This window comes from Pyrus communis, chromosome 7 (assembly GCF_041283825.1).
Source record: "Pyrus communis isolate YQ-2024b chromosome 7, ASM4128382v1, whole genome shotgun sequence".
NCBI lineage: Eukaryota > Viridiplantae > Streptophyta > Magnoliopsida > Rosales > Rosaceae > Pyrus > Pyrus communis.
The window spans coordinates 24266819-24279951 of NC_142571.1; the positions used below are offsets into that span (position 1 = coordinate 24266819).

Genomic DNA, 13133 nt, shown 5'->3' on the forward strand with positions numbered 1-13133 from the left:
TAATCTATTTGATTAATTTTTTTTTTCTCGGAAAATAGTGATGAAACCACGTCTGATTATCGCTGAGAATTTTTGCTTCTCCAATCTTATCTACCTCAACTGCAACTCCAAACCCAAAAACTCCGGCGATGAACCGGGCCCACCGAACCTGACCAACCAAACTCTCCGAACCTTTTTTTTCACATAAAAATGGCGGCGGCGGCGAGAATAAACTTCTTCTTAAACCACACAAATCCCCTCAACTACAAAGCCGCCGCCCATCTCAGAACTGACCTCCGCTTCCAACGAAGACGACCCAAAACTACGTCGTTCTGCACCCGCGCCTCCGCTGCTCCCCTCCACGATGAATCCTCCGCCGCCGGAGGTAGCGATCCTTTTGTCCTCACCACTCCGCTCTATTACGTGAACGCCCCTCCCCATTTGGGCAGCGCTTACACCACCATTGCCGCCGACGCCATTGCTCGATTTCAGCGGCTGTTGGGTAAGAAAGTCATCTTCGTCACCGGAACTGACGAGCACGGTGAGAAGATTGCGGCCGCCGCCGCTTCTAATGCGTCCACTCCAGCTCAACACTGCGATCTCATTTCACAATCTTACATTTCGCTCTGGAAACAGGTAATTTTACTTACCCACCATTGGAAATTTACTGCTTTGTTGAATTGGTGTTCAAATTACCGTTCTTTTTTTTTATATGATTGCAGTTAGAAATTTTTTTGTTTTTTTTAGTTGGTGTGCAAATTGCTGTGCTTGTTCACCTTTTGATTCTGGGTTTTTGTGGTGATTGCAGTTAGATATATCGTATGACAGGTTCATTCGGACTACTGACCCCAAGCATGAGGCAATTGTCAAGGAATTTTACTCCAGAGTTCTTGCCAATGGAGACATTTACAGGGCTGACTACGAGGGACTTTATTGTGTCAACTGTGAAGAGTATAAGGTGCCTTTTTTCTGTATCCGGTTTTCGTTATGCGTTTTTGTTTGAGATAACGCTCAACTCAGATTGACTCAACCAAGCTTATCTGTATTGTAAATTTCTTCGGTTGAGTTGTGTTCGTTGTGTTAATTGTATTTATGATATAACTGGGTTCATTCATCCTTGTGCTAATTTGAAGAAGTGGACCAAATTGCTCAATGAGTGAAAATTTGATTGCTGTTCCTTTCCGTTTGCTATATACTGTTTGAATATTTTGTTTGCATATCTACTGATTCCTGAGCTGTATTTTCAGGAGTAGCTTCGGTTGTACTTAATCATTGATCTGATATCGTTAGTTATGAATATTGCACAGGATGAGAAAGAACTACTTGAGAACAACTGTTGTCCTACGCACCTAAAGCCATGTGTTGCACGAAAAGAAGACAATTACTTCTTTGCATTGTCCAAGTATCAAAAATCGTTGGAAGAAACTTTGGCAACAAAACCTAATTTTGTACAGCCTTCATTCCGTCTTAATGAGGTAAGAAACAAAGTACATTGATTTACGTAATTTTAAGTTATTTACTTTACATATGAAAATGCAAATGTAATTCTAATACCCACCAGGCAAGCCATTTCAGATATCTTCTGCCTGCGTTGCCAATCGTTGTTTCTTTATTTATTTCTCACTCCATCCTGTGAGTGCGTTACAGTTATTTTGGACTAATAGTAATTGGGGAGTGTGAAAAACTAAAATTGAAGTGCTGATAATGGTACTCTTTCTTTAATTCTATAAGTAACTAAAACATGTTTGATCCTTTTCCTCAAGGTTCAAGGTTGGGTTAAAAATGGCCTAAGAGACTTTTCCATTTCTCGAGCATTAGTGGATTGGGGCATCCCTGTTCCTAATGACAGCAAGCAAACAATATACGTTTGGTTTGATGCTTTATTGGGGTAAAGTTCTTTCTTCCTCCTGTCCTCTGTCCCTTGTATGGCTTATAGTCATGGTATTTGTTAGGCTGTGAGTACTCGTTCAACATATGGCTGACATAGATTAATACTCGTTCAACATATGGCTGATATAGATTAATAACCAAGTTCTCAGAGAATTGTTTGTTTCTTAGTAAATAGAAGATTAGTACAAAACCTGTTTTACTAGTTGTTTCTTTAAAATCTTTACTACTTTTTTCTCTGTTGTTTTTTGTGAATGCTCACTAGGCATTTTTTATTGGACATATACGTTTCAAAAAAATTTAAACAGTTATATATCAGCATTATCAGAGGATACGGAGCAACCCGATTTGGAAAGAGCCATTTCATCAGGGTGGCCTGCCTCACTACACTTGATTGGCAAGGTATGTTGATTACCATACTTTGTAAATCAACTTGTTTCTTCACCAGTATACTCCTATTAATCAGCTATCCTAATAAGTTTTACATCATTTAATTAAACTATGAGTCTCAAACTTCCAAATGTTTGCATGAGGTGATATTATCTGTTCACTTATAAACCAAATTAAGTTTTCCTGAGCAGAGGAGGAGATAACCGAAGATGTTATTCAAAATGTATATGCTCATTTTACATTCCATTGCTTCTCAGTTGTTTGACTAGCTTCATGTCCTTTCATTGACTGTTGTCAAAAGCACTAGCAGAAGTGGTTCATACTTATTTCTGACTTTCAAATAGTAGTATTCAATATTATAGTTGATATTTTGTATTCTTCTGCAGGATATTTTACGTTTCCATGCAGTTTACTGGCCAGCTATGCTAATGTCTGCGGGACTAGGTCTTCCGAAGATGGTGTTTGGCCATGGATTCTTGACAAAGGTATTTGAGCCTAATATATTTAAGGTTTCTTCTACAATTAGATGAACTTATATTGGTATTGGAATCCTCATCGAATTCATTGCCCTGTAATCTTTGTGTAATGATCACGTCAACTGGAGATTTAAAGTGTAGCACACCAAGTTTCTGTAGCATATGATCAAATTCTTAACCGTTAAATCCATTTTGAAGCACACAACTGGTGTCATGTATGTCTGTGTGACACATCGGTCTTCTGTGTCCAATATGAGAGATTCCACAGGAACAATATAGTGGTCTTGCTTGAAATATATTGCAGTTAGAAGATTCAGTTAACAAACTGAGAGTAATTGAACTTTTTTTGTAATGTTGGTGTGCTTCGTATGCCAGAATATCAAAACTTGTAGTAATCCAAATTGTTGATCATGGATTTTGTTCGGTCTCTTGATTATAGCTTGTTAACCTTAGCTACATGCACTCTGTTGCACTCATGAATTCTGCATTTAAAAGCATAGTTGCAGTGTATTGCGTACAAATTAAAACGATGACCAATGAATGTGATTACATTTTGAATTTTCATCTCATATATGTAATTTTATTTCATGCAGCAATGCTTTTTATTTTTAACATTATAGGATGGTATGAAGATGGGGAAGTCGCTTGGGAATACGATTGAACCAAATGATTTGGTTCAGAAATTTGGGTCTGATGCGGTCAGGTACTTCTTCCTAAGAGAGGTGGAATTTGGAAATGATGGGGACTATTCAGAAGAACGTTTCATCAATATTGTCAATGCTCACCTTGCAAATTCAATTGGTATCTCTATTCAGTGTGTCATTAAATTCTCTTTGGTTAGTCATTTGTAGTGTCTTAGCTATTTTATAGTTTGAGAAATCAAGTTTCTATCCTTTGCAGGAAACCTGCTTAACCGTACTCTGGGACTTATTAAGAAAAACTGCCAATCAACTTTGCCTGTTGATTCAAGTATTGCAGTTGAAGGAACTACGTTCAAGGACACAGTGGAGAAATTGGTAAAATTTTCATGAAATTTCCAATACAATCACTATCCTTTATGTAACCGCTTGAAACCCTTTAATCTAGGTGTCCAACTTTTTCCATACTTTAATAGGTTGAAAAAGCTCGGGTTCACTATGGAGACCTCTCGCTGTCATCAGCTTGTGAGGCTGTGCTAGAGATCAGCCATACTGGAAATTTATACATGGATGAGCGTGCACCATGGTCACTCTTTAAGCAAGGGGGTGCTGCTTCCGAAGCTGCCGCAAAGGTTCTCGTAACATAGATAAATGTTTGGGGTTGTCTGTTTGTATGAGTTTGTGTGCATATTTCCTTCAACATGGACCATTTACATTGGTTTGGTTCAACCAACCACTCGTTTAACCCATAAAGGAGGTCAATTCTTGAATCTCGTACACTGGTGTCTAATGATACATATCAGCTGGACTCGAGTGACTAAGTCAATCTGTGTGCCAATTCAAAGTTTAACTTTGTAGTTGATGGCCAATACATAATTGCCTTTTATTGAAAGCTCGAGTTTTTGGCGCAGGACCTTGTGATAATACTAGAAGCAATGAGGATTATAGCAATTGCATTATCACCCGTCGTGCCTAGCTTAAGCTGGAGAATATATGGACAGCTTGGCTACTCAAAGGATCAGTTTGATGCTGCTACCTGGGTCTTTCTCAAACACTTGTGTACATGGATGTAGGTCTGATTTCCAAGCACTTGTTTTATGAACTAACACGTCGTTTTGTACTGCAGAGCGACACCAAGTGGGGCGGGCTAAAGAGTGGTCAGGTCATGGAGCAGCCTAAACCGGTCTTTGCAAGGATTGAAAACCCAACAGAAGAAGAAAACGGGAAGGAAGCACCTAAAAAAGTGGTGAAAAAGGAGAAGCTACCCCAAGCCAAACGGGCGGTTGAAGCTTAAAGATTCATACCTGAAATGCTTTCATTTTTTCGCCTTCAAATCGTATAGGGATCACGTATTGCTTTACAACTTTTTTTTTGCCAAGGATTACAATTACAAACTTTTTGTGTAAGATCAGATCATTATTCAAATATATAGTTTCATAGATCGTTTTATCATTCAGATGTGCAAAAACTTTTAGGTCTTCTTGAAGTTGAAAAAATAAATTTGTATAGTAAAAGGGGAAACTTGTGGCTCACGTTGACGAGAATAACTTTCATGGATAGGGCTGACGTAGTGTGGACACCTCACATAATGTTTGGGAACGATTGTGCCATGTCATTACGTCAGCCCTATCCAAAATTTTATCCTCATCAACGTGCAGAGTTCCACCTTATTTTTGTAGGAGGGAGGGGCAGGAACAAGAGGGGGACCAATCACAAAGAAATATTAAGCCAAAGTATATCTTGTTGATATAAAACTCTCAAATACCATCCAAATAGTTCAAGTAAAAGTCACAAACAATAGTAAAACCACTTATTCGTCTACTTGAGAAACATATGGAATAGAGATGTATCACACGGTGGAGGCAAGCAAGTTTACAAAAATGCGCCACCACCCTTGCATTCTATGCTACATCGTCGACTAACTTTTGAGGACGCCAAGCCTTGCGCGGAAATCATCCTCCATGAGGGGAAGACCTTCGCGCAACTTAACCTTTGGTTCCCATCCCAGCAGCTCCTTTGCTTTCGAGATGTCAGGCTTCCTTTGGCGGGGATCATCAGGTGTGTTTTCAACCATTATGATCTCTACCTTAGGATTGATAAGCTGCAAGCCACAAGATCAAGTAATTAGTTACCCGTATAAACTTCATGGAGAAATATCGGACGTTTGGGGGCTTGAGAAGGAATACAAAACTTACCTCCTTGACATTCTCTGCAAGTTCAAGCATTGTAAATTCACCTGAAAACAGAAATAAGTTAATATTGTCGATGAAATAATACTAAAAAGCTAAATTACCTCCCTATTAAGCACTCAGACTTCGTATTGTAACCTGGATTGCCAATGTTGATAGGTCCGGTGTTGTCCCCTTGCATAAGTCGAATAAGGCCATCGACCTTCAGAATTAAAATGTAGGATTAATTTGTATAAACTCCTGATGAACACAGTTTAATTGTCTGCATGAACATTAAGCAAAATAATAAGATTGTGCTTACCATGTCCGACACATAGCAGAAACTCCGTGTTTGAGTCCCAGGCGCTTGAACAGTCAAGGGATCGTTACTACAGAAATAGGCAACAAATATCTCAGCATTACATGGGCAGTGCAAGCAAAGTGAAACTCCACCGGTTGTGTGCCTCTAGTAAGTGTAGAGAACCAAAGTAAATGCTCAGTAGAACTTACCGGATAGCTTGCGCTATGAAATTGCTGACAACACGACCATCATCGATATTCATTCGAGGTCCATAAGTGTTGAAGATCCTAGCAATCCTTATCTCTGCAAAGGAACATAATTCAGCAAAATAGCAAAGTAAAAAAATTTGAAGCAATACAAGTCTCGACAGAGAATTCAAACAAAAAGAAAGCATCAAAAGAAGAAAATTAGGAAAGGAGAGGGGACCTATGCCATGCTGCCTGTGATAATCAAACATCAAAGTTTCAGCAACTCGCTTTCCCTCGTCATAGCAACTCCTAACTCCTGTTTTATGTTTTCAAACACAAAACCAAATATAAGTGCCACAAGTTGGTGCAATTGAAATGTTTGGACTACAATTAAAGAGATGGATTTTAATAGACAACGCCCAGAAAAAAAGAGAAAATAGAATTTCGAGAATGAAATCCGTACCAATTGGATTCACATTTCCCCAATAGCTCTCGGTCTGGGGGTGAATGAGAGGATCTCCATACACCTCCGAAGTAGATGTAAGCAAAATCCTGAATCAAGTTCATACCATGAGAAACAAGAAAGACATAGAAAGATGGCTAAATCTAAGAAGACAGAACTACATAATCAAACCTTGCTCCGACTCGCTTGGCAAGTCCCAGCATGTTCAATGTACCAATCACATTTGTCTTTATTGTCTGTTACACAAGAAGGTAATGTTCCACTATTATCTCAGTTGCCGTTAACACTTAAAGTTCAATTCTTCACATTCCTCAAATTTACACAAAATACTGATAGACACACCTTTACAGGATTGTACTTGTAGAAGATCGGGGAAGCAGGGCAGGCAAGATGGTATATTTGGTCAACCTCAATTAGCAGAGGCTCTGTGACATCTGCGTGAAGGATTGTCCTTAGCGTTTGTTCCGTTCTTTACAAAATGAGACATTTGGGCACTGATTCTTACACACTATCATGCAGATACACACACGCACACACAAGAAGCTTTATTTTGTTTTTCTTCGTACTGAATAGACAGGTTAAAAGACATACCATGACGAATGAGTTCAAATCTTGGATGACCGATCCATTTCTTCAGGTTGTCCTTTGAGCCAGTGAAGTAATTATCCGCAACAATCACCTGAAAAGAAAACACCGTAATTAATCACATCACATATGTTGGAGAAACATAAACACTCAGGATTGTTGCCAATGTAAATTCTAATTCTTTTTATATCGGACAATAGAATCCCACCTCATTCTTTTCGTTTTCCATCAATTTGTCCACTAGGTGAGAGCCGATGAATCCGGCTCCTCCAGTTACCAAAATTCTCATATTGGCCTGCCATCGGATCAATAAACACTTGAATATACACAAAATGCCACAGAAACACGAAGCGAAACAGCACTCTTGTAGCACGGCAGATCACTAACAGACCGAGCTAATTAAACTAGTTGAAAATAACGAAAAACGAATTGGGTAGAGATGTTACCTGGAAAAACTTGGCATTTCTCAAAGGAGAGGGGCTTGGAGGTGGCTTTGGAGTGCTTTGGTGATCCCCATTTGCAGCCATCTGTTAAAACTTCTGCACCACAAACAATCGAAACTTCCACATTTCGATCAAATTCACAACACACCAACATACTCAGATTCGAAAACAAAATCGAAACTTGACACAAAACAAAATCGAAACTTGACACAAAACAAAGAGGCAAAATTTAACATCCAAAAACCATAATTCAGCAGAAAAATTCACAAGCTTAACAACAAATCAAGCTCAGATCACCTGAATTTTCAGAGCAAATCCCAAATTCCCTCAGCTTGTATACAAGTTCAAGTGTGGTCTGAGTAAAAGAGGGATGGCATTTATATACCGAATGCAATAGAATTTAAATTTTTTAAAAAATTAAATATTTGGAATTGATTACCAAAAAACAATTTATTTCAATTTAGCACCAAACTCTACCAACTAGAGAGAGAGAGAGAGAGAGAGAGAGAGAGAGAGAGAGAGGATGCTTCAAAAGCAATCAAATTAGGTAGTCATCGAAAGCATTCTGCACAACCAAAACTAAAACCCCACAACTATTATTCCCAGATCTGAAATCCAAATCTCACACAAACCCAACAATTTTCTTCACCCCAACGAGCCAAAAAATCGAAAAAACAAATAAACGGGTGGTCAAAAGCGATGTAAATACCTCAAAAATATAGAAAAAGACTGGAGCTTTTCTCTGTCAGTGAAGAAGAAGGAAGGAGCCTCAAAGGCGTGAAATATTTTTGTTTTTAAGGTTTAAATTTGCTAGACTGCATCGAAGACGAAGACATATATACATGTACAACGTGTTGATGCTGTTTGTGTTGGAGAGGTACCCGGAATTCACGGTGGTTTGGAAGATTTTTGGAGATTGCAGAAATCACTGCATGCCACGTCACCTGGAAGTAGGATGCGCTTTCCATGTTTCCAGCTCTCACCTCTTCACTTCTTTCAGTTATGTTGGGTTCAGGTGTGACGAGTCACATGATACACACGGTGGGGGGCCAATGAGTAACCGCCATTTCATGAATTAAGAAGTTCAACGAACTCTCCCTTTATCCTTCGATTTTAATTGAATTTTTTTTTTCAATATCTTTTTATTTTATTTTTTAACAACTGATATTATCTACAAAGTAGGAGTGTGCTTAGCCTCACGATACGCTTGTAACAATGTGATTTAAATTCACATTTGAATGGAATCAAACATAAAACTTCTCACTTAATGAAAAAGAATACTATTAAAAAAACACTGAGTTTTTATTTTGTACGAAAAAGCTTATTCTATATTTCTGTTGAAAGTGTTTTATTTTAATGTTTATGGTTTTGTCCTTAGATTTGTACTCGATGAATTACTTTTAGGTGGTGATACACATATACTCATTTTTACTTGTTATACACTCCTTATTAATTTTTGTCCTTTAATATTTTTCAATTATTCGATCCGATGGTCAGAAATTGAAAAGGGTATATGAGATGTAAAAAAGAATGTGTATAGCACCGCCTTTACTTTTACTTTAACAATAGTTGTATTTTGTAGATTATCATTTTAGATATTGCTTTCTAAATTTTGAAAAATGCTACATACATACAGGGCTGACTTTGAGATTTTAAGGGCTAAGATAGTAAATAGGGCTTGTATAAGAACTCTTGCTACAAACCTAATGCATATGTCCATGGTTCTATTAATAAGAGATCTAAATGAGTAATATTAAAAATCATGAAACATATAATTGTAGAGTGATATTCTAAACGAAATTACACAACACTTATATTTTTACTGATTTTTATTACTATTTATTGGCTTAGTATTTTAATAAAATTGTTAATTCATAATTGGGAGGAGTTATTGAGTGTCGGTGGTGTGTGAAACATGGGATTACTGCTCTATTTGCTGAGGTAGCCACTAGCCAGAAGTACAGTGAGAGTAAGAATATAATATGCCACGTCAGATAGAGATAAAGGTATCGTACAGGAAAAGTCCGTGGACGTCCACTCAGCAGAGTTATCCGCTGCGTCAGATCCAACGCTTGAAGACTTTGACTTCTTCATCGCACGACCAATATTAAACATATTCGTAAGAATTTATAATGCCACGTCAGATAGAGATAAAAATTGTAAGGGTCAAGGTGACGTACAGGGAAAAATCGTGGACGTCCACCCGGAAGAGTTATCCGCTGCGTCATCCAACGCTTGATTAGTTTGACTTTTCTCACGACCAAAAATCACGTATTGCATAAATAGCTTGTTTTTCAGAAACAGACAACCAAGTGGCTGTAGTTTAGTGGTAAGAATTCCACGTTGTGGCCGTGGAGACCTGGGCTCGAATCCCAGCAGCCACACGTCTATTTTTTTGTTTTGTTTTTTTATGTTAATTTTCTTCATTCATTTGGTTCACTTTTGGGTAAATTACACTAAACAACCTTAATTTTAGATCACACCACAATCATATACCTTATCTTTTAACATTACAATATCATATATGAACTTACGAATTAGTTGCAATGTCATACATCCATTAAAAAATCCGTTAAATTAACTGTTAAGTGATGACGTGACAACAATAGGTTCCACATTTAAGCTGATGTGTCACCCAACATGTGCCATATGGCCAAACAACTAATAAAAAATATTTAATTATTAAAAATTAATTTAATAAATAATAATAATAATAATAATAATAATAATAATAATAAAACCCTCAGCACAACGCCTTCATTCCCCCTCACCTCTCTATCTGAGTCCCAACCACACCCTCACCCATCACCTTAGGCCATCTCCAACCGAAGGGTTCAAAGGGTTGAAAATAGCCCGAAAACCGTCTCCAACTGAGGGTTAGGCCAAAGGGCCAATCGGCTGCCCCAACTCAGCCAGCCAGCCCTGGGTCGGGGCAGAATTTTCATTATTCTTATCGGTTATATCCGACAGGAATGGTAGGCCAAAAGCTAGCCGTCAGTTACGATTGGATTCATTTTTTTTTTATGACTTTAAAAAATTCCCTTTTTTTCCTATAAATACCTAAGCCATTCCTACACCATTTCTCACATAATTTTCACCATTCCATACTATCTCATTTCATTCTATTTCAATTCTTCACATTATATTTTCTTACATCTTCCAATAATCTTTCCTTCAAAATTTTCAATATTTTTCAAATGGCCTCATCTACAATGAAAGGTAAGGCTTGGATCCGAAAAGAAGATGAAGCTTTTTGCATGGCTTATAAATGGGTCTCGGAAGATAGTGTGAAGGGGATTTCTCAAACAAGTGAAGGTGTTTGGACTCATGTGTCCAAAAAATATTATGAGTTCTATGAAGGCACCACTTCACCGAATACCCGAAACCACGAGAGTTGTTCTTCAAGATGGAAGAAACATCTTCATCCAAGTTTGAATAAATGACATCAAGCACTGTTAGCAGTTGCAAGTAGACATGAAAGCGGCGCCAATTACTACGACGAAGCAAGTGTTTTCACAATTTATTTTAAATATTTAATTATATTACATTTAATTTCATAAATTAATGTCCTTTAATTTTGGTAATTATATTTCATTATATTACATTTAATTTCATAAATTAATTTCCTTTAATTTTTGTAATTATATTTTCTAGGTATGCCAAGCGGAGGAATTGTATATTGAGGGCAGCTCGAAACCCTTTTAGCATCAAGGTTATTGGGAAATTTGTAAATGGTGGGTGTTATTTGAAAATCCACCTCAATATAGAGTAGCCCCTATGTCGGGGTTCGGAATTGCATCCTCAGCTGTAGATATAGATGAAGATGGATCTCCTACCATTCAACAAATAAGGGTAGAAAATCTGTCTTCGGGTGAAGGTTCCATACCTAGGGTTATGGGATGAAACAAGGTCCGAAGGTTGAAGGAAAAAGGCAAGGCAAATGATGATTATGCCAGTCAACAGGAAGTCGCATCCTCATTGCGATTAATGGCTGAGCAAAATGCCATTGCCGCGGAAGAAAGGAACCGTACGCATGAAGAACGGGCCAAAAAAATACAAGAAAAGATGAATGATAAGAATATGGAAAGAAACACTTCGAATTTCACTCCAATGAGTAAGGCCTATTTTGATAGGAAAAAAAAGAAGATATTATGATCCGGCAGCAGTTGTTTACCTCTGACTATACTCCTACAATGGTGGATGATGAAGATGATGTTGATTATGGATATTAAATTTAAGTTGTTATAGTTTTTAAATTTAAGTTAATGTTGTTTTTAAATTTAATTTGTAGTTTTTAAATTTAATTTGTAGTCTTTAAATTTAAGTTGTAGTTTTTGAATATAAGTTGTAGTTTTTAAATTTAAGTTGTTGTTTTTAAATTTAAATAATAAATTATGTTTGGCCCTATGACTCTTTGGCCCTCGGTTGGAGACGATTTTTTGTGATAGGGTTAAAACGAGTCCTATGGCCCTTGGCCCTCGATTGGAGATGGATACAAATATGGCCCTGTATTGTTCATTAAAATATTAATATCTTGGAGAGCCAGAGGGCCAAAACGAGCCCTCTAACCAGCCTTCGGTTGGATATGACCTTACTTCCCCCCTCACATTTCTCTCTCCTTTTCTCTTTCTTAGTCCTACCCATTTATCTCTCTAGCCATTTGCATATCGATGGAGGTGGGGATTTAGAAAGATGAGATTTGAATGGCTGATGGGAGGCATGGTGGTCCACGATGGAATCAAGGTTCCTGTAATTTTGTTAATTTGCAAGGAGTTAGGGTTTTTGGAGGATGAGATTTTGAGCTTCAGCGATGGTAGGGATTAAAGACTTAAAGTCGTTCGAGAGGGCAGTGTCGACAAGCTCGGGTCAGTCGCTGAAAGGGTGGTGTTGACGAGCTCGTGGTCAGGTCGATTGTCTTGGGTTTTGAGGACGGAACTGGTCTGAGAGACGTTGGAGACGGCGCGTTGAATGATGGCGAGGACTTTTGGGTTGGAGAGGTGGGGCATCTAGGATGGGGGTTGGTCGAAGGGAAGGGCTTTGATGCGTATTTTGTAGAGGTCGGGAGGGAAAAAAGAAAAAAAAGGAAGAAGGAAAAACAGGTAAAAAAGAAATAAAAAAGGAAAAAGGGGAAAATAAAGAAAAGAAAAAAATGTTTAAATATTAGTTCACGTGTCAATCAGTAGGTTCTACGCTTGTCACGTTAGCAATTAACAGAAAAAATTAACAGAGAAACTAACGGAGGTCTGATATTGCAACAAATTTGTAAAATGAGGTACGAAATTGCAATGTTTAAAAAATGAGGTATGAAATTGTGGTGTGACCTAAAATTGAGGTGGTTTAGTGTAATTTACCTTTCACTTTTTTATTGAGCCAAAGCCAATAAAACATTAGAACAGACGGATGAGGATAGGATTCTCACATTCTATCTGTTTATCGCTTATCATGCAGTAAGTTTTCATTAGGTATTGTTTGTGTTTAATTTTAAATAAAAAAAATTCAAAATTTAGCCCATATGATATATGCAAGGTTTAAAAAAACGCTAGACACTAATTGGACGACAGGTTGGGGCCTAATAGCTTGGCGGGGGCCAGGCGGACTAAAGCGAATTTAAGTAA

The 13133-nt window shown here is 37.7% G+C and overlaps 2 protein-coding genes and 1 non-coding gene across 11 annotated transcripts; 2 read left to right on the top strand and 1 right to left on the bottom strand.

Moving 5' to 3' along the window:
* The first annotated feature begins 25 nt into the window (after positions 1–25).
* On the top strand, positions 26–4822 carry LOC137735749 (methionine--tRNA ligase, chloroplastic/mitochondrial). The gene is made up of 11 exons (XM_068475190.2): positions 26–615; positions 788–937; positions 1287–1454; positions 1743–1867; positions 2175–2268; positions 2643–2741; positions 3353–3533; positions 3633–3748; positions 3847–4002; positions 4282–4410; positions 4497–4822. The coding sequence occupies exons 1-11, from the start codon at positions 190–192 to the stop codon at positions 4662–4664; spliced, it is 1812 nt and encodes a 603-aa protein (XP_068331291.1). The 5' UTR covers positions 26–189; the 3' UTR covers positions 4665–4822.
* A 271-nt stretch (positions 4823–5093) lies between these two features.
* Positions 5094–8492, bottom strand: LOC137735750 (UDP-glucuronic acid decarboxylase 5). Of its 9 annotated transcripts, none has more exons than XM_088696637.1 (14): positions 8228–8492; positions 7816–7873; positions 7522–7635; positions 7284–7370; positions 7082–7169; positions 6833–6924; positions 6662–6726; positions 6491–6579; positions 6266–6343; positions 6049–6142; positions 5861–5927; positions 5698–5761; positions 5566–5606; positions 5094–5471 (listed from the first exon to the last, which is right to left on the bottom strand). In XM_088696637.1, the coding sequence occupies exons 3-14, from the start codon at positions 7600–7602 to the stop codon at positions 5289–5291; spliced, it is 1029 nt and encodes a 342-aa protein (XP_088552763.1). In that variant the 5' UTR covers positions 7603–7635; positions 7816–7873; positions 8228–8492; the 3' UTR covers positions 5094–5288. The 9 variants fall into 9 exon arrangements, with proteins under 9 accessions (XP_088552763.1, XP_088552764.1, XP_068331294.1 ...); XM_088696638.1 differs by having other exon boundaries at positions 8400–8484; XM_068475193.2 differs by having other exon boundaries at positions 7522–7614; positions 8228–8479.
* A 1338-nt stretch (positions 8493–9830) lies between these two features.
* TRNAH-GUG (transfer RNA histidin (anticodon GUG)) lies at positions 9831–9902 on the top strand. Its single transcript has one exon. It is a non-coding gene; the product is annotated as a tRNA-His (tRNA).
* Positions 9903–13133: the final 3231 nt, after the last annotated feature.

Bases quoted from the DNA above. Each gene is read 5' to 3' on its own strand.
- LOC137735749 (XM_068475190.2), top strand. From the start codon at position 190: ATGGCGGCGGCGGCGAGAATAAACTTCTTCTTAAACCACACAAATCCC. The intron at 616-787 runs GTAATTTTACTT...TGGTGATTGCAG, and splicing joins ACATTTCGCTCTGGAAACAG to TTAGATATATCGTATGACAG. The intron at 4,003-4,281 runs GTTCTCGTAACA...TTTTTGGCGCAG, and splicing joins CTTCCGAAGCTGCCGCAAAG to GACCTTGTGATAATACTAGA.
- LOC137735750 (XM_088696637.1), bottom strand. From the start codon at position 7,602: ATGGCTGCAAATGGGGATCACCAAAGCACTCCAAAGCCACCTCCAAGC. The intron at 7,170-7,283 runs GTGGGATTCTAT...TTTTCTTTTCAG, and splicing joins TGGAAAACGAAAAGAATGAG to GTGATTGTTGCGGATAATTA. The intron at 5,607-5,697 runs GTTACAATACGA...TTCTGTTTTCAG, and splicing joins TATCAACATTGGCAATCCAG to GTGAATTTACAATGCTTGAA.